The 21,482-nt window shown below is 38.0% G+C and overlaps 1 protein-coding gene and 1 long non-coding RNA gene across 5 annotated transcripts in view; both read left to right on the top strand.

Annotated features, from left to right (window-relative positions):
• mxi1 (max interactor 1, dimerization protein) overlaps nt 1-8,180 on the top strand; it is a 31,015-nt gene extending 22,835 nt beyond the window's left edge. For both annotated transcript variants that reach the window (XM_077523567.1, XM_077523568.1), the window contains exons 4-6: nt 1,906-2,020; nt 2,282-2,465; nt 4,300-8,180. In XM_077523567.1, the coding sequence (XP_077379693.1) occupies nt 1,906-2,020; nt 2,282-2,465; nt 4,300-4,463 (463 nt within the window). In that variant the 3' untranslated portion in view covers nt 4,464-8,180. The remainder of the gene's footprint in view (nt 1-1,905; nt 2,021-2,281; nt 2,466-4,299) is intronic.
• Nucleotides 8,181-8,517: 337 nt separating this feature from the next.
• The window catches only part of LOC144020269 (uncharacterized), a 32,462-nt gene continuing 19,497 nt past the window's right edge, over nt 8,518-21,482 (top strand). For 2 of the 3 annotated variants that reach the window (XR_013283842.1, XR_013283840.1), the window contains exons 1-3: nt 8,518-9,105; nt 9,785-9,875; nt 19,697-19,764. This is a non-coding gene — a long non-coding RNA (uncharacterized LOC144020269). The remainder of the gene's footprint in view (nt 9,106-9,784; nt 9,876-19,696; nt 19,765-21,482) is intronic. The other variant, XR_013283841.1, reaches the window with a different exon arrangement.

Genomic DNA, 21,482 nt, shown 5'->3' with positions numbered 1-21,482 from the left:
AGGCCTTCCCACACTCACCCAATAAGGTGCTGTCGAGATGATGGAACGTATAGGCGGAGAGAGGTCCAGGAAATGCCATTACACCTTTCCTCCCTTCACGGCACCTATCATTTCAAAGATATTTGTTATGAAGATGAGCGGGGAAACTGAAGCTGGCTGAGAGAAATACCAGCAGTGGACCATGTACCCGCCCAGAGGCTTAAACCATGAGGCACTCGCTATAACTTATTGACAATGCAGGAAACTGTTCAGCTCTTGCTTTCTATATTAGTGTGCGTATGTGCCGTACAATATTCCCCAAGATTACGCAGCACATCTAACGTTAGGGTGCTGAAGTGCAAAGCTTTCCTATCTCCTCATTAGCACTCAATTGTAAATTGGTTGCCGCCACAGTGAAGTCGGTAACGGTTGACATCTGTGTTTAGCCTTTTAAACGCTCACTGATTAGCACTGACATGAGAGGGGGAAAAGAAAAAAAACACCTTGTGTATATAGTGGTGCCTCGATGTAACAGACGAAATGGGGGGGTTGTCCGTTCAACCAATAGAGAACAAAATTTGTTTTGTTCTCAAAATTTGTTTTTGTTTTGTTTTGTTCACACATTCCATTTTCTTTGATGGGACAGTCGCCCTTCTGCTACCATATGTTTTTGTTTTTGTTTGTTTTTTGTTTTTTGTTTTTTTTGTGTTTTTTTTTTTGGGGGGGGGGGGGGCGATTATTAGTAATCAAGGAGGCCGATAACATATATTAGATAACTTAGATATTTGGAGCTGATATTCATTTTCTGTTAGGAAAAAAAAAAGGGGGTGGGGGTGATATTGGCATCTGCATTTTTTTTTTAAATACAAAATAAATGCCAATCTTGACTCTGCTGTAATGTCTTAAAGCATAGTTATTGAACTTTTTTTTTTTACTTTTCACAATGTAGAATTTTTTTTTATTATTATTATTATTATTTTTTATCTTAGAAAATAGACCCCTTTTTAAATTCCTAACAAGATGTTCAGGGAGCTCCCAAGGTTATCAGTACGTCTTAAAAAGTGAAATGGAAACTTAAACAAGTAAATACCATATCGCTCTATTGGGGTTTTTTTCAGTAATTTTTTTCCCCAAAATTTTAAATTACTTGAAATTTTAAACTTTAACAATTCAAAAACAAAATGTTCCGAAGGTTCCCAGGGTCAGCAATTAAAATTAAGTTAAATTTTAAATAAATAGTTCCCTGAAATTAAAATAGTTTTCGATTTACCTTATATCAGCCGTCAGATTTTTCTTTTTTTTTTCTTTTTTTTTTTTAAAGGCCAATATGAATATTCGTCAAAATGCCCAATATCCGTGCCACATATCCCCTGTACGTGTCACTGTGTTCCCTTTGATTGGAAAGTTGCCCCTGCCAACATGGCCGCCACACAAGCATGTATGTGGGCCTGCTCTAGTTTACTGTATGTCTGTGAACAGTGGCACAATCAGAAACATGTGGGCCATTTTCTGTGTGTTGATTGCCCCTCTGTGCCCGTAAAAGGCCAATTGCCGCCAATTCTGGAAATAACAGACTTGGACAGCTACTGTACTTTACTGTACAAAGGGGCATTGTGAATAGACTGAACACAATTTTCAGTCTATTAATTCCAGAGTGTAGAGGTTTTGGGTCCACTGTGCAGTATGGGCTTTTTGGATGAATTCAACCATTTCAATTTAGTTACGTTTTTATTCAAATTATCACCATCATAACATGCACCAGAAATAATTTAGTAACTGACATATAAATATAAGAACAAGTGACAAAATGGAAGCAATAAAGCACGCATTAACTGTCACAAAGTATCAAATAAAAGCAAAAATGAATGCTACATACATTTTCTTCCCCACTGTATTATTAACCCTTCCTTTACATTTTGTCTCCAGACGGGCTCACCTGCGGCTGTGTCTGGAACGCTTGAAGACCCTCATCCCGCTGGGACCGGACTGCAGCCGTCATACCACCCTGGGCCTGCTGAACAAAGCCAAAGCACATATAAAGGTCAGTCAGCATGTACATTCCTTACATATGAGCGCATCTCAGAAAATTAGAGTATCATAGAAACATATGTATAGATTCACTTCACATCATGTAAAATATTTTATGATGTTTTTTTTATATAATTTTGATGCTGTTAACATCACCTTTCCACTAATTTTGTTTTTCAATCAAATCATCTATCTTCCTCCTCTTTTATTTAACGTGTGTCGATGCACTTCAGTTCAGTTTGACCCCGCCCTCTTTTCTATGTCCCGCCTCCAGAAACTTGAAGAAGCGGACAGGAAGAGCCAGTACCAGCTGGAGTCTCTGGAGCGTGAGCAGAGGCACCTCCAGCGCCAACTGGAGCTGCTGAGAGGAGGCGGAGGCGGGGCCGCGGAGGGCGAGAGGATACGCATGGACAGCGTGGGCTCCACCCTCGGCTCCGAGCGCTCCGACTCCGACCAAGGTCACTTTGTTGTTTGGATCTACTAGTAACAAAACAGATCGTCATGTCAGATTCGAGTCAATAAGTCAACGTTGCACTCGCAAAGCAAAAAGTTTCAGTGAACAACTGCCGGGAGCTGGATCGCATACGTGGATATATTGATATATATATATAGTGTAAATATTGAATCGTAAGATCTTTTGGCGTTCCAGTGTTCGACATTCTCATCAGAGGTGGCCAGCTGTCTTTTTGCTTCAGTGCTGCCCATTAGGGCTGCATTATATTGGAAAATAATGCGATATGCGATATAATTGCTGAATATAGCGATATTATTGAGATATTTAACATGTAGCCAAAGAAAAGACATTTTTATTCAGCAAAAAACTCATAGTTAATAAATTGCAATTACCTCTCGATAATGTTCAACTATGGATGGCCGTGCACATTTTAGTTAGCGACTGGTCAAATTCAGATAAAACGTATGAAACATATTGCATGTCTTTGCAATATGCATATTGTATGGAACAATATCACGATATTGATATTTTTTTATATATTGTATAGGGGTGGGAACCTCTGGATACCTCACAATATGATAAGATATGCTATATAAGGCTCACGATAACGATTATCTCACGGTATGACGATACCACGATTATCGATATATTGCTCGGGTAATAAATCCACGATAATCTACGATAAAACTAATCATAAAATAAGAATAATATAAATAAAAATAAAATAACAATTAAAATAAATAAATATCAATAAATAATAAAAAACAATAATAAATAAATAAATAATTGTGCTAATTCATATAATAAAAATAATATAAATAAATAATACATAATAGAATATATAAATACATATATCTAAAAATATAAGTTAAAAAATAACAAAATTAATAATAATAATAATAATAATAAACTAAGCTCATCATTCTTCTTCGCCTGAAGACTTCCGTCCATTTCCCCGCCACTCTTCTGAGGCGCCCCCCCCTAGTGGCCTGCCAAGTAATTGCTCAATAAGTAATAAACAATGGAGCCGTTATAGTGGCTGTATATTAACTACAAATATTGTGATACTTGCGTAGGCGTATCGATAATCTATCGGGAGACAAAGGATCACGATTTATCACTATATTGATATATCGTCACACTCCTAATATTGTGCAGCCTTAGTGCCCAACACTCTGTTTACAGTCAACAAACTCTTATTTTTTTCACAATATACAGTACATAAGATTAACTTAGTTGTCACTTTTGGTAGGCGTAAAAAGCAGGACTGATAGAGATTGAAATTCAATAATCATCTTTGGTCAAAACTAGGTTGAGCACTGTACTGTACTTCGTTTTCACTTGTCTTTAGCAAGGTTATTTTAGTTAATCAACACTAATGGAAAAAAAAAACTAAAAAGAAAACATTTTTGTGAACAAAATAAAATAAAATTGAAAATTATTTTAAAAAACAAAAATTAACTGGAACTACAAAACTAACTAAAACTAACTAGAGTGAAAATGTCCTTTGATTTAGTCTTTGGTAATTAATTTAATACATGAGCCTGTGGGGTTGATTTTAAATGTGATTTTAAGTAGATTTATTTTGTTATGAACCGGAATAAGGAAGTTCAATTAAAAATGGGGGAAAAAAATCAAGACATCGAATGTGACGCGATATAAAAGTTGGGGACAATGGAAAACATGGAACCGTAACAAAACCAACAACCTTGGAATTTTCTCGACACATTTGATATCGATTATTTCAAATCAATAGCTGCTTAACCGTGTCTGTATGTCATGACTTTGTTACGAGTGCCGATGAGGGATTTGACGTTGCTGTCTTGTGTGTGCCACAGAGGAGATCGAGGTGGACGTGGAGAGCACCGAGTTCTCCCACGGGGAGCTGGACAGTCTGAGCACGGCCAGCGCCAGCGACCTGGACGACCACAGCAGCCTGCAGAGCATGGCCAGTGACGAGGGATACTCCTCCTGTAGTGTCAAACTTGCCTTCTCCTCCTAGAAGATACACGCCGCCGACACCACCGCCGCCGCAAACACCTCCTCCTCCTCTTCCTCCTCCTCCTCCTGCTGCTGCCCCCTGCCCTCCCATCTGGTGTATCCCGTGCGCCCATCCAGCCGTGCCCACCGGCATCTGTTCACCTGCTTGTGTTCCCTGCAACAAAAGACTCCTGTTAGAGCGGAATCTAATGTCTTGGATGGGGGCTTTCATATTTTTTGGGTCTGGGTACCAAGGACCCCCACAAATAGGAATCATTTTCTTTACATTTCAGGTAGGGAGGTTTGATACCACTCAACTCTTGAGAAAGCACCGATACCTGATACATGAGTACTAAAATTTCCCCCTAAAAAAAAACTGATAATTTTAAAAGAAATACCTATAATATCACAATAAAGAATTTATTTGTAAAATTGCATGAATTAACGGGAATTTTCTATTTTTGTAATTTCTATTTCCTGATCGTAAAATGGCCGACACAAGTACTGATACCTTGAAATAAGGCCTAGTGGTATCGCAACTCGCCCATCATTAATTTGAAACTAAATACCGTGCTTTGTCCTCTGAGCACAAAAAACAGCAAATCGGTGAGTTTTTCAGCAAATTACAGGTTCCAACAAAAATTCAGTCAATAGCAAATTTACAGTGAAACACTGTATTCAAATATTTTTGTGGTGCATCACCTACAATGTTTTTAGAAAAACTCTCGAGAGTTTCAACCCACACATACAACAAATAGAGCTGTCAAAATTAATCCACAGTTATTTTAATAATCGAGTGATTGTTTGGAGCCTTTTTTTCATTTAAAATTGTCCAAATCCTCTGATTTCAGTATATCAACAGTAATTGTTCGCTAATATCTGTAGTCCTCAATGAAAGAAGATCGATTATCTTCTGTGTTTAATCAAAATAAGACATTTGTAAACATCTGTTTTGACTTTGGAAAACAATGACCAAACCGGTAACATACTACATCGATCCACCTTTTTTAAATCACTATATAAATAAGAAGTACAAAATAAACACCAATCATTGGTTAATAAACAATAATCAGGCCATGCTTTAATGCGAAGTTAAAATGATCAATAGATTAATCAATTCTAAAAAAAAAAAAAAATATTCAATAGTGACAGCACTACATACAACCCCAAACACGACCCACAATGCACTTGAACTCTTTGCTATTAAGTCGCTCTAAGCTCAGCTGACGGGTGCTTCGGCGTTGGGGCCCGGCCAAAGGAAAGCACACGGCGCGGGGGCGACATCACCCGCCGCCGCCAAAGACGCCAAATCTGTCTGGTCTTGGACACTGGACTCGGTGCTAATTGTGCAAAGTCGTCCATCCGCTTCCACACGCGAGCACGGAGCAAGACCACCACCCAAAAAAAGTCATTCCTGTGCAACGCGGTGACGAGCGACCCTGCACTTAAATACTTTCCAGCTGATGCGGCACAACACAACAGCAACAAAGATACGTTGGGAATTGACGTCCACCTTCTCTCCAGCAGTAACAAGCAATAACTCGTCATCGTTTCTCCCTTTGTGACCGTCCAAAAAGAAGCAAAGTTATGTTTTATTTTTTTTTCCTTTGTACATACAAATAGCTTAATAAATTAATGTTAAATGAAAGAAAAAAAAAAGTAGAGCTCATGGATAGAACTTTTGCCTCTGTTGCTGACTTGTGTTTATTGTGCATTTGAAAGTCCATATATGGATGTGTGGTGGGCGTGGCCAAGTTTATTATTGTGTTGCTGTCTGCTGTTGCGCAAGGTTACGGGATGGAAGCTGCAGAGTTTAATTTATTACACGTGATATTCTCTAGGAGTGTGTGCGTGTGTGTGCATGTGTGCGTATGGCATTCCACTGGTGGTCAGGTGATCCCACTTGTTGGGGAAAAGAAACGGGTTGTTAAAGTTAGCCATCCCAACTCCACTGGCATTAAGAATTGCACTTCACCCGCTGTTTTTTTTTTTCTTCTTCTTTTCTGCCCTTTTGAATTTTAACAAAACATCTTTTGAATATTTATTTCTCCATCCCTCTCAGAGCAGACGTAAAGAGAGGGGGGAAAAAATAACTTATTTTCATCCTGTCTTATTTTGATTCCTCATTCCTTATTTTGAAAAAAATGTATTTTGTGTTGTTTTCTTTGGGGGGGGGTCTTTGGTGTAACATAATGTAGCCATTTTCTTTTGCTTTTGATGTTTATTCGATGGACACTTGAAATGTAAATGACCCCAAAGCTGCTCCTAGTTGCTGAGCCTGTTTGGAATCACCTGTCTTGTTTGGAGGTTGACCCTCTCCCTCTCCCACCCCCACATTACAATATGCTGCATTCGAGGATGGTCGGAAGTCGGAAATATCCGAGTTGAAACTTCCCAATTCCGACCTGAAAGCGTTCGAGGCAAACGTAAACAACCAAAATGGCGGATAGTGATAAATTATTTTTTTATTTTGGTCCGTAAAACTCACTTTTACCTCTAGAAAACTTACCTTTTTGTGATTTTGCTTCATTTATAGTTTTAATCTTATTTCATAAGCATTCCATTCAGTTAAGTAGTTGACAGTATAATTTCATGCAGGGAGATAGCGGCAATACTGTCACGTACGTTGTGTTACGTGAAGTTATGTCGAATATTTATGAATGAAGAAATCTAATTTTATATTCGAGTAAATTGTGTTTTGCCATTCAGAGTGACGTCACATTGTAGTCCGCCGGTGAAGTCGGGGTCCTTTTTTTCTTCCGACTTCGCCAGTGGAAATTTCGAGTTCAAGGGGGCATTCCCGTACACACTTCCTGGTTTGAACTCGGAAAAGTCCCACTTTCGACCATCCTCGAATGCAGCAATATATCCACGCGTGATACAACTGGTTGGAAGAAGGGGGCGGGGTCATCGCCATGGGCGTATGCTGAGCCAGCTACTAGCTACCCAAACTGGGGTCTTTCAAAAACGCCACTTTCCTCATACATGAGGATTGTATACTCTTGACTAGATTTGTCTTTTTAGTTGATAACACGTGTCTTACACTTGACAGCACCTCCATAGGGGGATTCAACAGAAAAAAAACGAGTAGAGTTTGAGGGTGTTAATCAGAACGTGACCACTGGTGCTTGATCTTACAAACAGAAAATGCCAAAACCACGTCGGAACATCACCTCAGTGTCCTCTCGCTCACTCTGTCGATCGTTTTGCCTGAGGGACGGTTTACATAGACTCTGCCCCTCTGTGACTTTTTAGCCATCTTTAGCCATTTCTTCCTCATGTTGCTTTGACAAACCTGTGCTGTGTCAGATGACGCGTCAAGGTGTGTCAAAAATGTTTCAGGACTGTGTCACAATGTGGATTTGTCACAAGTCCTGGAACTTCTCTGACAAATCTTGGATATTTTATATCTTCTGAGGTTTTGGTTCCAAACAAGCAACCTTGTGTGTGTGGTTAACGTTGCAGGCGGGCTCTGCTCTGCTTTTAATAGTCCAGGCAGCCCCCCAAAAGTGGATGTTGCAGTGTTTTTTGTTTTTGTTTTTGGGAAACTACACTCCGGTGTCGGTGAGGAAAACGGGTCCGTGAGGTGAAGTTAAGGCGACGAAACGAGACCCTAGTGGGGAGTCGTCTTGTTCTGAACCTGTGACCATCCTTTGTAAAACATGCACTCTGATCAACGTGTTTTGTTGCAAAGTTGGAAATGCAATACTTAAAATAAAAACGAGATTTTCAAACCTGATCCATTGACTCAACCTTTACATGACATTGACATCTTAATGTTTAGACTTCACACTTTTATTGAAGTCAACCCAAAAGCTTTATTTACAATAATGTTTGGCATATGCTGCCACTCATCTAAACACATCATTTTGATTAGTATTGTGTTAATTAAGTAGCAAAGTCTCAGGTGGTGGCCATTTTGTCATTTGCTGTTGACTGAAAATGATGCCACAGTTGCTCAGGGTTCAGCTAATGACCAATCATGGCTCAGCTTGTGAATGTCACATGACCAAAAAGGTCAACTGTGACTGGTTGTTAACCGAGCCCTGACCAACTATGATGTCATATTCAGTCAACGCAAGTGATAAATGGCCGCTCCGTGGGATGGATAAAAATGAGTGAATTTTGCTGCTTAATTCATAAAATTAATCGGAATACAATGTTTAGACTAATGATGGTGTATAAAACATATTGTAAAGAAAAAAATGGGGTTGACTTTCCCCCTCCACAGTCAAAATGTGCTAGAGTTAATCACCAATTTGAGACTGTCCTTACTGGAGATGTTTTGTCCTCTACCATTACACAGTCAGCCACCTTCACTATTTATTTTTTCCATTCAAAGGCCACGTGGTTTTTAAAGAAAACTTCCACAAAGTTAGAATTCTCCCAACCCTTTTTTTCTCTCTCTATCTTCACTGGACTTAATGGACTTCCGCAGGAACATCCAGAACAGTGTGTCTTGTTTTTTTCCAAGTGTTCACAGCTTGTGAAATGTACTTTAACTAGACTCGACCACCCGTGTTGAACAAAGGCATCATGACACTGCATAGATCCTTTCGAAGATGCAGTGTCAAAGTCAACACGTTCCTGCTTCATCTCAAACTCAGGAAAATCAACTTAGAGTGCAACTGCATAACGTCGAACTTTAATGACATTCACTCAAGGTAATAGAATACTTTTAAAATGTTTATGGAAATCGTTAAGAGTAGTTTCAAATGTTTTACCTCCCTATAGGTTGCATCTAAATATGATGCATTATAGAACAAATTTAGCCTACCTAAAGAAAAGTTGTTGTTTTTTGGGGGGCGGCCGGATTTCCAGTTTAGTAAAGTATTTACAACCACACAATAAGCTAACGGGCTTTTAATTATTTATTCGCGAAGCACAATTGCATTTGTATGGTATGGAGAGAGAGAGAGAGAAATTGTTAGAGTTTTATGCCACCACTAGGTGGCACAAGATATATAGCTGAAGAAGTGACGGTCCAATATTTAAATATGAGTGAAAACGCCCCACAAAATGTTTACGTTGACTGAATGCGTCCACAGTTTAGAATAAGGTTCCAAATCTGTGCATGCTACTGGACATCTATTCCAATTGGCATTGTTACAGTGAAACGAATGATGGTGAAGAGGACAAGTATGATGACGTCCATCAATAAATGCTTCGTTCATTTTGAGCAATGCAATGAAATGCCAATCCCATTCATAAATTAATGTTACCAAGCATATGCTAACGTAAATGGCAAAGCACACTGGTTTGCCTACAAACAGTAGAATATTTTTTTATTGCGATTTTCTTTCACGTTACACTGCCAACAATGTTGATTATTTTTTTCCCCAGTAATACCCAAAAGCTCACTTGGTGGCAGTGTCGCTCTGCAAAGAACTTGCTGCTCTGTCTCCATGACCTGACTGTCAGCTTTTAAAAAAAGGTGAGTACATTGAATGCCATGCTGAACTTCTCTTTATCTGTACTTGCGTGACTTTGAAAACAAAACAAAACAAAACAATGCACTAAAACATTCTTGCCAAACGTGTACAAGTAACAAACAAACAAACAAACTGGTAGGCTACTAATCCATCACGTAATTCACTATAGTAGAGTTTTAAAATTGAAACAGATGGCTAAATGGTTGGATATAAGTAGGGATATATATATATATTTTTTTCATATAATTTGATCAACAACAGTAACGACAAACTCACCCCACTGAATTAATAATTTTTTTCTTGGTCTTCTATGTCACAAAGCTGTCATTACTGTTAATGCCGCTAGAGGGAGTCTCACTGTGTTGTTGATCTATGACCTGAAATGGCAGGAAGTGGCATCCATTATTATGCATTCACTTAATATCAAAAAGCAACAATAAAAATACCTTAATGTTATTTCTGAGATGTTGAATTAATTTGTCAAAGTGTCAGACCTATTGCATGCATTTACAGTTATAATGACTTATGCAATATCTTTTTGAAAATAGGACTTCTGTTGAAGAATGGGAGACATTTACCCAAATAAAACCAAGACAACATAAAACTTACAGGAAGAAAATACAAGCATCTTTATCATTATTAATCAAGCAGCATGAAAATGATCATATATTGTTTTGAATTAATACAAATGCAAACAATTTGAAGTTAATTTGAACTTCCAGGATTTTTAACTCATGGTTAGGTTGCTTTTGTTATTATTATTATTATTATTTTTTTCCCATGTTGTTTCAGTCTTGGCTTTTTTGGGGGAAAAAATGCATATAATTTAGCCAACTGTGTTTTATAACTGCCATGGTGGTAAAAAACATTTTTTGGGGAAAAATGTAAATAAGGGTGGTGTCAACAAAAATGAAAATAAGTCATAATTTTGCCCTCTGCTTATTGCAGTGGCCTTCTAGTTATATACTGTATGTTCATTGTGATATTGCTTAAAAAAAAAAAATCTAAATAACCTTTGAACAGTATTGTGTACACTTTTACTTAGACTGCAAGAATTTGAGTAATTTGTTTTACATTTAAGTTTGAATGTAACAAAAAAAAGCACATGACACAATTTGTTTTCCTGATTTATAGCTGCCTTGCACCACATTTTTTCATGTAAAACTGTATTATTGCAGCGAGCTGAATTCCCTTGCAAACAAGGCTTGGGAAAAAAAATAGATTTTACTGCCAAATGAAAACATTTCATCAATACTTTGAGTTTTCTGGAATGAAACAAAAGGCAGTCGTGGTTGGCACATTACAACCGGCGAGGCGGGCGGGGTAGGGGTCCGGGTTCTCCCCCTCCCTTCACTCCCATCATGACTCATCCTCATCTTGTTTTCCAACCCCCTACTCTAGCCTCGCTGGAACCCATGCCACCAATTACGGTGCTGAGAGTCCTTAGTGGAGGTCCTTGGGGGATTGCGAGGAGGTAAAATAAAGAAGGCCAACGGAGCGCTGTGATAGAAAGAGGGTGGTGGGTGGAGTTACTTCAATGAGAAGCGTGAGTCATTGTCCCCAAGGCGAAAGGTCGTTTGACATTGGAGCAACTTCGGTGGTGGCTGCATGGTGGATTTTTCTCCGTTGGTCGCTCGGTCATCCCGAACGGTGCAGGGCTGGAGCGAAAACAACGTTCCGCATGTAGTCATTCTGGTCTATAAATAGAAAACTCTCTCTCACAGTTTTTTTTTTTTTTACAGGAAATACAGTGCAAGAGGAATGACTTTACATTCATATACCTTAACTTAGTGTGACCATGTTTCGATTTCTGACTATAAAGTGGGGTACATGACTGTTTTATGTGCAGATTGGGGATGAAAGAGACCCCAGAACAAATCCCACACCACAGGAAATCACTCAGGATCATGTTTTTCGGGACCCCAGGCTCCGAGTGGCACAACCAAAAGTGACTGAACTGCTGCGCAGCGTCCGAGGTTCTACACATTTGCATAAGTGGCCGACCTTCACAATTAATTTTGCTGCTATTCAATTTTTTTATTTTTTTTATTTTTTTTATTTTTTTTTATCACCGATTGGATTAACTGTGTTGAAAGTAGGGGGCTGCAACCTGCGGCTCTGAAGCCACATGTGGCTCTTTAGTCCCTCTCCTGTGGATCTGTAAAAAAAAAAAAAAAATGTAGAAATTCATATTTTTTAAATACCAGTATTTATTTTTAATTTTTAGATAAAATATTCTTTAAATTAATTAATGATTGAATAAAAAAAATCAATCAATAAATATTCAAAAAATGTCAAGAGTCCAATTTTTGAAGTTGTCTGAAAAAGGGAGCCGAAAGGTAGATGAAAAAGCTTTTTTAAAATATCTAAAAATGTCTAAAAAGAAAAAAAAAATGACCATAAAATGTCCAATAAGGAAGAAGAAAAGCAGAACATTAGCATAAAATGTCCATTAAATTGCTAAAAATGCCAGAGAAATTATTAAAAAAAAAAAAAAAAAAAAAGCAGAAAAGAAAACGTGAAAAAAGTCACCACAAAATGTCCAAAAACAAAAAAGAAATCCCCAAAATTCACCATAAAATGTCCACAAAATTGCCAAAAATTTCAGATAATTGATAGCAAAAAAAGCAGAAAAAAGGCAGAAAAAAAGGAAGAAGAGAAGTAGAAAATAGCAAATTGCCATGTTATATTACTAAGTCTAAAAATGGATGAAAAATTACAAAAAACAACAACAACAACAAACGGAAGATGAAAGCAAGAAGAATATGAAGCTCTACGTATTGGATGTTGCATATTTTTCTGTTCTGGTGCAGTTCCGATTAGCTCAGTACATTAAACTAACACGAACAAGTCTCGTTCATCACAATGTTCAAATGTTTTGCGGGTCCAGACAGATTATTGGTTATTTATTTGTCCTAAAATGGCTCTAAAGACAGGAAAGGTTGCTGACCCCTGGTTTAGAGCTAACCAGTCCAGAATGATAGTGGTCTTAAAAAAAAAGTGCACTGATCTCAACCCAACAGAGCATGCTTGTAAATTAGCAAATACAAAACCAAATGTCCTAGCAGCAACTTGAAGGTGTTTTCAGCGTAGACTTCCTGTCTGTAGCAATCTACCGCCTACACTACCTTCCTGTGTGCCATGCATTGTGACAGCTGGCTAGTCATGCATAGTTCAGGAACAAGGTCTGCTTCACACACACATACCCGCCCCTCCCCCACCCCACTGTTTTGCTGTCCTTCAGCGGGATTGTTGCTGAATGGGAAGTAGCACTTTGCTGATGAGTGACATGTCATTTCTCGCACACAAAGTAACGCAACGGTGACAAGCACACACCAGCAATACATCCTCTGAGCTGACGCGGTCACCATGACACATGCTGACCTTGTTCAACACTCAAGGTGAACGTTCCGGTGAGCTTTGCTCTTCCTCCACACGATGTCATTTGACCATGATTGGCCTCCTTCGTCACCCGCTATTCGCCATCCGTGAGCAGTGTGACAACCTGCTTGTTCGCAGCCTCTGAAGAGGTGATGACGACTACTCGGCTGTTCGAGGACGGCCTCGGGCAACCTTCATTCTCGCAGCTGCATTTCTTCTCAAACGTGTCTTCTTTGCACTCGTTGCTCCCGCACTGTTCACACTTATCGGCTCGCTGACAGTTAAGCGTGAGTCATTTCTGCGCATAACCAATCCAATATTTGTTGAAACAGTGTTTTTTTCAGAAAAAAAAAAAGGGTTTATTAGTAGCTTGAACAGCAGAATTTGCTCATATTTGAATTTTGGAGTAACGACTAATCTAAACAAATAACTACACATGATAGAACATGGTAGAAAGGGAAATTCTGGTATTGAACATAGCGAAATGCATTGTGGGAATATTCACATTTACACCCATGTCTGAGGGAGTGACATCATCGTTTTCAGAGCATTGAGACTCACGTGTCAATAAATAGCAAGAGGAAAGAGAAAGATTCACGTTTTCAATATGCAAGTTAAAGTTACCATTTTGAGATTTTGTCAGCTACAGTAAAAACAAAAAATATTACGGTTTGTTACATACTCTGTGCTGTCAACAGTGTTATCTATGTAGCTTCTAAAACACTCTGTTAATAATAATAATAATAATAATAATTAGGGGTGTTAAAAAAAATCGATTCGGCAATATATCGCGATACTACAGCACGCAATTCTCGAATCGATTCAATAGGCAGCCGAATCGTTTTTTTTAACATCCATTTTTGATGAAAAAATATTCAACAAAACGTCTAACTTTCACACCTTAAGCATGGAAGAATGTTATATTAATGGAACATTAAGCCTTAATATTTTATTTCAATGCTGTTCTAACATGAAAAAGGTTACAACCTGTTTGTTAAATACAGTGGCTCACAGTTATAAAACTGAAGTTTGAGATCAATAAATAATAAATTTTCATACAAATATTACAGTGTACATGTACAAGTTTACTGAATGGTATTTTCTAAATTGAGTAAAAGAAATCGTAACAATCGACTTGTAAATTTTATCGGGATTAATCGGTATCGAATCGAATCGTGACCTATGAATCGTGATACGGATCAACTCGTCAGGTACTAGGCAATTCAAACCCCTAATAATAATATAATACAAAAATGTATCGCAAGGCAGTATGCATTCAAAGTCACAGCAGATTGCGTGTGTGTGACTGCAGGATGTCCACGAATTAAATTGTTATATAATATTTATAAACAATTTACATTAATAATGTTGAATTTTTTGCCATTAAAACATCAATTGTTAAATATGTCAAGTAAAAAACAAAACCTTTACCTTTGAAATTGTTTAAAAATGTACTTTTTTAGTGAAGTCTAGAACAAATGTATTTTTTAATTTATCATTAAGTAGAATCCTGAAGACTTTTTTTTGAAAACTAAAATAATTATGACATGTCAAAATGTTTGCTGTGTTTTTTTTTTGTTTTTTTGTTTTGTTTTTAATAAAAACACACTTCCAATTAAGTGGCAAAACCTGGTGTCAGCACGGTTGTCAGTACCTGTTAAATGCAACTTGTAATCTAACCGAGTTACTTTTTAAAGCAAGTCATCAGTAAAGTAACTGAGTTACTTTTTAAAGCAAGTCATCAGTAAAGTAACTGAGTTACTTTTTAAAGCAAGTCATCAATAAAGTAACTGAGTTACTTTTTAAAGAAAGTAATCAGTATTGTAATTAAGTTACTTTTTGTAGCAAGCAATCAGTAAAGTAACTAAGTTACTTTTTAAATCAACTAATCAGTAAATTGTTTCTTTTCGAGTGGAACTGTGACATATGCAGTGACACTGCATGCGTCATAAAACCATTATAAAACAGTCCCAAGGATGCACACGTCATATGAAAGCCTGGGGCTACTACTGTATAACATGATGACAGTTTGAGATTTTGTGTGACTTTTTCCTAATTAGACTTTTCGAGGTTGTGCAGTATCGTATTGCCTCCTGCTAGTCTGCTTTCGTGTTTTTATCCTGGAACGTGTTGTTCTCTAACGGCATCGAACTTCCCATTTTGATCCATGAGGGTTTGCACTTTTTGTTTCGTCGAGTGGTGTCAGTGTGGGAAAAAAAGTGACGGATGGGCAGGGCGGTTGCAGCAGCTGCCCTAGTGATGTCTCAGACGATATTCATCCACACTCGTGTTGTTGACTCACACTTGCAAGCCTTGGCAGGTGATGTGTGCTGCCGCAAGATGAGCACGATCTGTCAGTAGAGTCCTCGTGGCCGAACCTTGCGTTGGCATGCAGAAGGATGTCATTTAGAAACAAATCATTGATCATTTATTACAATCAACTAATAACTAAGAACATACAAATGATGTTGATGGGATTAATACAAAATCGCATTTTTTCTTTTAATTTTGGAAGTGTAATCTGATTGGTCTTGCGTTTACACCATGTCTGGGTGTGTAGGCAGGATGGTGATAGCTGCGTCACATATGCTAGGCGGGGTGCACACATGTCGACAATCTGTCCAAATTTGAATTTTTTTTTTCTTCACTTGCAATTAAAAGTCAACTAAGGCCCAATTCTTGGATGTCGCTAAAATATAGAATAGAATATAGAACACGGGTCTCCAAATCCAGTCCTTGAGAGCACCTATCCAGCCTGTTTTCCATGTTTGCCTCTTCCAACACACCTGAATCAAATAAACAAGATTATTACCAGGCTTCTGCGGAGGCTGGAAAAGGGATCTCAAGGACCGTGTGATGTGTTCAGATTGATTTTGGTCTTTTTAAAGTATTCCTTATTAGAGCCTTTTCTCAGGTAATTTTTGTCGCAAGAAATTGGAAATATAACTTTGAGGAAATGAAAAGTAGCTTAATGCTAATCTATTTTTTCCCAGGTCCATACTGTGCTCCACTTTAAAGAGCACACATTGAGCCTTGTTTTTCCACCCCCTCCTACCTCTCTTTCGCCATCTAAGGCCCTGTTTACACACAAGCAAAGCCGGCTTCATTCCTCAAACAAATCTTGTACAGACAGAACCGTCTCAAGACATGTGAGCATCCAAAAGAAGACGCCTAAGACGTTTAACAGCTGTAATATATATGGCAAGTCTGGAGTGGCGCTGCCACAGGTAGCTAACGGAAAGTGTAGAAGAAGAATCAGCGAAGAAGACCAACCACTGAATATTCGGTTTTGAAGCTGCGAGGCCGGCATATTACTCCTTCCAAGAAACGTTTCTCAGCATACGATCCTATACATTTACAGTATCGAAATTGGAGAACATTTGAGGCAGTACTTAGTAGAAACAACAGGGGTCTAGCAACTGAGCGATAAAAGAAAAGGGGGTTATCAAAGTAGTTTAAACAGTAGTCTGCTCGTGAGATGGGAGGACTAAGATGGCTGCCCAGTCGCTTCAACGGTTTGCACGGGCGTGTATTGGTAATATATACAGATAAGTGAGACAAACACAACACAGGATAAGTGGTAATGCTGGGTGATTCAAGTACAACATCACACAAAACATTTTTCTGTAAAAGCATAAACAAGCTAAGGAAGTTGTGCAAAACAACAAAGACACGGCTATCTGCCATTGTTGTTGACAGACTGGCGGTTCGTCGAGCACAGTCACGGGAGAAGTAGCTATCCTGCTGTGGTGTCCACATTGGAACGACCTAGTATCTTGAAATCTTTCCACTCTGGAGCCTGGTTTCAAGCTCCGAAACCGCGCCGGCATGTAGACGAACTGCCCAAACGATAAGAAACGTGTGGATACAATGAAGCGGGCTTTCGTGTGAACGGGGCTCGAAGACACTTGTGGCGGTAAGCAGTGAACCGCCAGGCTCCCCTCTGTTGGTCATTATTATTTTTCGGGTTTAACGCTTTCACTTTTAATGAAAGCAGAGTTGCTGTACTTTTCAAAATGTGCGCTGCAGCCACCACACACCTGGTAAAGTCGAGGCTGATTCACCGCGCAGAGGAGCAGCTGGTCTGCTTTTATGAATGTGTCTGTGATGAGACGTGGGCACATCATGAAGCAAATCAACCGCAGGCATGTGACCTTCGGCTTTCTTTGTGAAGATTATTCTGTCAAAGATGGCTTCAGTGGGACCACGCAACTCAGATGAAACCGATTGAAAGGAGTATGAAGAAATGTATTGGTGGTGAGAAAGGAGGGGTGAGGAGTGGCTGATGAGTCACCCGTGTTGCTGGTGTGTATGTCACAAGACGCAGCATCAGCTTCAGTATTTCTCAAGTTCTCCCAGCTTCATGTGTGTGTGTGTGTGTGTGTGTTCGTAGTCCATTGTTCTCTATAGATGCTTTGAATCTCATCAAGTGTCTCAATCACACACAGCCAGAACAATGTTGGAGATTTTACAGCTTTCCGACAAATTAAGATGCTATCTCGTGTTGTCTAACCTCTTTTTTTTTTTTTTCTTTTTTTTTGAGTGCAGGAAGAACAAAATACATGCAAGTTGTATTGGAAACCAAAAAACATAGTCAGAATGATGTAACAGACTACTAGTAGTAGTTATGGGTTATTGAATTTTCAGTCAGTTTATGATGTTGGTACAGTTTGCATGTCTGGTGAAGGAGTGGCTGGTGATTGGTTGGAAACGCGTAGAGGCAGGAGGACACAAGATCTAATTAATAACTGGACACATGAGCAAGCACTGAGAAGTACAACAGGAAAAATATCACTAAAATCCATCCATCCATTTTCTGTATCCTTTATCCTGGTCTGACTTTGGGCATCAGTCCATTTCTCAAGACATGTCCACACACTAATGGATTGAAGATCTGCCACCACCGCTGTGCATTAATGAGACACTTCCTTGACATGAGTCTGCACGATCAGTCCTCGAACTGCTTAGTCTGTACAGGGGTCGGCCACCTTTACTGTCAAAAGAGCCATTATAGGCCAAATAAATAACACAAAAAAAAAACTAGTTTGGAGCCACTAAACATACAAATATTGTGAAGAACGAAACCGGGTTAGTGTTAGCCTAATGTCCATCCAGGATCCATTAGGTAATTTGAGTTGCACTGTAACCCAAAAAATATGCAGCATCCAATAGTTTGAAATTCATATTTATCTGCCTTTCGTCTTCTGTTTTGTTTTTTTTGTTTTTTTAAATTCTTGATACAGACTTTTCTGCCTTTTTGTCAAATTTCTTACATTGTTGACAATTACATGTACGTATTATGGTAAGATTATCCCTTTTTGGACATTTTATGGCTATTATTTGACAATTTTTCTGCCTTTTTGCTATCAATTTTCTGATATTTTTGGCAGTTTTGTGTACATTTGATGTTTTATGGGATTCCTTCTGGTTTTTGGACATTTTATGGTTACTTTTTTAACGTTTTCTTTCCTGCCTTTTCTTAAATCAATTTTCTGACTTCTTCTTTTGTTAATTTTTTGAACATCTTATGGTAATTTTTGGGATTTCTTCTTTTGTTTTTAAACATTTTTAGCTACTTTTGAGAATTTTTCTTCCCTGACATTTCTTAAATCAATTTTCGGACTTTTCTTTTTTCTTTTTAATTTAATTTTAATTTTAATTATTGTAATTTTATTTTTATTTTTATTTTAATTATTGTAATTTTCGGGATGTCTTCTTTTGTTTTTGAAGATTTTCTTTCCTGCCTTTTCATTAATCAATTTTCTGACTTTCCTATTTTATTTATTTATTTATTTTTTTGTAATTTTGTGGTCAATTTTGGGGATTCTCTTGTTTTGGGAAATTTGGTAGTTACTTTTTAGAATTTTTATTTCCTGACATTTCTTATATCAATTTTGTGACTTTTTTTTCGTTATTTTTGTGGACATTTTATTGTAATTTTCGGGATTTCTTCTTTTGTTTTTGAAGATTTTCTTTCCTGTCAATTTCTTTAATCAATTTTTTGACTTTCCTTTTCTTTTCTTTTTTTACTGGCGATTTTGTGGTCATTTCATGGTCATTTTGTGGATGTTTTCTTACCTGACTTTTCTTAAATTAATTTTCTGACTTTTTGTGGGGGCAATTTTGTGGACATGATATGGCAATTTTCAGGATTTCTTCATTTGTTTTTGGACATTTGGTAGTTACTTTTGAAAATTTTTTGTTTTTGACTGTGTTAAAACATTTTCTGACTGTTTGGGCAATTTTATGGATATGTAATGGTAATTTTCTACTTTTCATCTTCTTTTTTTGACATTTTATGGTCACTTTTTAGACATTTTTAGGTCATAATTAAAACTTTTTCATCTACCTTCCATCTCTTTTTTGCCTTGGAACATAAAAATGTCTAATTCATTTAAAGAAGATAATAATTATTATTATTTTTAATTCTATTACTTTACAGGAGAGGGACTAAAAAGCCACATGTAACTCCAGAGCCGCAGGTTGCAGACCCCTGGTATAGTAGGAAAGGTCAGTCGTCACACTTGTAAACAGTTAACAGCTGACATTTTCCTCTGTGCACTTAACCCTCCAGAATAACGTTTCATCACTTGAATACAAAAACGATTCTAACTACATCAACACCAGCAGGAGCTCACCTCCTCCTCACTAGAGTAGAGGATGTGAGTGAAATTCAAATGCTCACACTATGTGTGTGCACCATCGTGCATTACCTCAGAGGTTGAATGTGTGGAGCTGTTGTTGAACAGCCAGAGCTAGATTGTCCTCTGTGTCTCTGCCTCAGACATTCCTTTGTTGTTTCATGCTTCTTTGTCTGAGCCGGAGCACCCTCAACAATAGCATAACTCAAGTTAGCACCGGTCCAATTAGACATTGAGAGTGTGGCAATGTCAGATCTGGTCCGCCTGGCGTGCGACGTCATTCACACCTAATCATACAGGCATACAGTCGCTAATGAGACCTCGCTGGTGTGACACAGTGACATGTTGATTAGAGAGTCAGGTTGTTTCTGCATCCGACTCTGATCTGCGCTGGTCTGCTGTGTCCCTCTCGCATGTTTATGGGGTCCACAGGAAATGACGCGGGTTGAATCATGCTGCATGCATCTTAATAATGCCTTTTCTAACTGGCCATTGTTACGTCTTCAACAATGACTGGTGGGAATGTGCAATACTATAATGGAATACAATTTGAACTACACATACAGCTCTCATTGTGATGTTGTACAATTCTACAAAGACAAGAATGATCATTGTTCAAAATCAAGCATCTTTGTAAGATCTTGTGCAAATGATGTCTGTGTATGTATGTTCATTATATTGATCTTGAAATGCAAACGCTAATTTCGTCAATTGAAACAAAAAGTGAATCACAACCCTCAGCACCCACTTTGGCTGCAACTTGAAGAAAGAACTTTGAATTTACACTGCATGGTTGGAGTGACACAATTCCTATTTTTTGCTCCCAAGTGTTACAATTCGGTTATGCGTCATGGCAGCAAAGGGGAGTGGAGGAAGAACCCACATGGGATCAGATATTCTGTCGTCGGAATCAGGCCTGACTGACATATACAGTATCAGATATCTGCCAGTGTGACTCATATGGCAAGTGTATTTGTTTAAAAGCAAATTTGAATATCCCAAATGAACATTATAGATGTCAATAACGTCTTGCTTAATAGTCACACTTAATTCAGTTTTAATTTTTCTAGTCAAAAACTGAAATACAGAAATGTCAAATATCATTTTGCCTATAATACAAAATAATGGCTTTTGTTGTCATTTATGAGTAGGTCTCATTACAGATATCTACAATTCACTTGCACATATCAACTAAGTACATTACACATGTGAAAAATTGGAGCTTGTATTTCAAATATCTGCAAAGTCCTTATAATTTTACTTATACATATCTATAATGTCATTTTGACAACATCTGAAAAGGGGTATGTATATTATGTAGATATTTGCAATTGAGATGAAAAATTATACATCTGAAATTATATGTTAAAAGGTTGCATATATGGTGTGTCACATAATACCAATCAATGGGAACTGTCACGATGGGTGGTGCGAGTGGATGAGGGGAGACAGAGAAACGACAGAGAAATGTGTGGAGAGAGAGACCGGGATAAGGAACTTTATTGTCAATGAATAAGTAAAAGACGAGATGGGACGTGAGAGGACTGGGCACCAAGACTTGACTGGGAAAGGGGAAGCTGGTTGACA

This window comes from Festucalex cinctus, chromosome 6 (assembly GCF_051991245.1).
Source record: "Festucalex cinctus isolate MCC-2025b chromosome 6, RoL_Fcin_1.0, whole genome shotgun sequence".
In the NCBI taxonomy this organism is placed as follows: Eukaryota; Metazoa; Chordata; class Actinopteri; order Syngnathiformes; family Syngnathidae; genus Festucalex; species Festucalex cinctus.
Note: the sequence above shows the minus strand (reverse complement) of the source record. Positions and strands in the feature narration are given on the sequence as shown.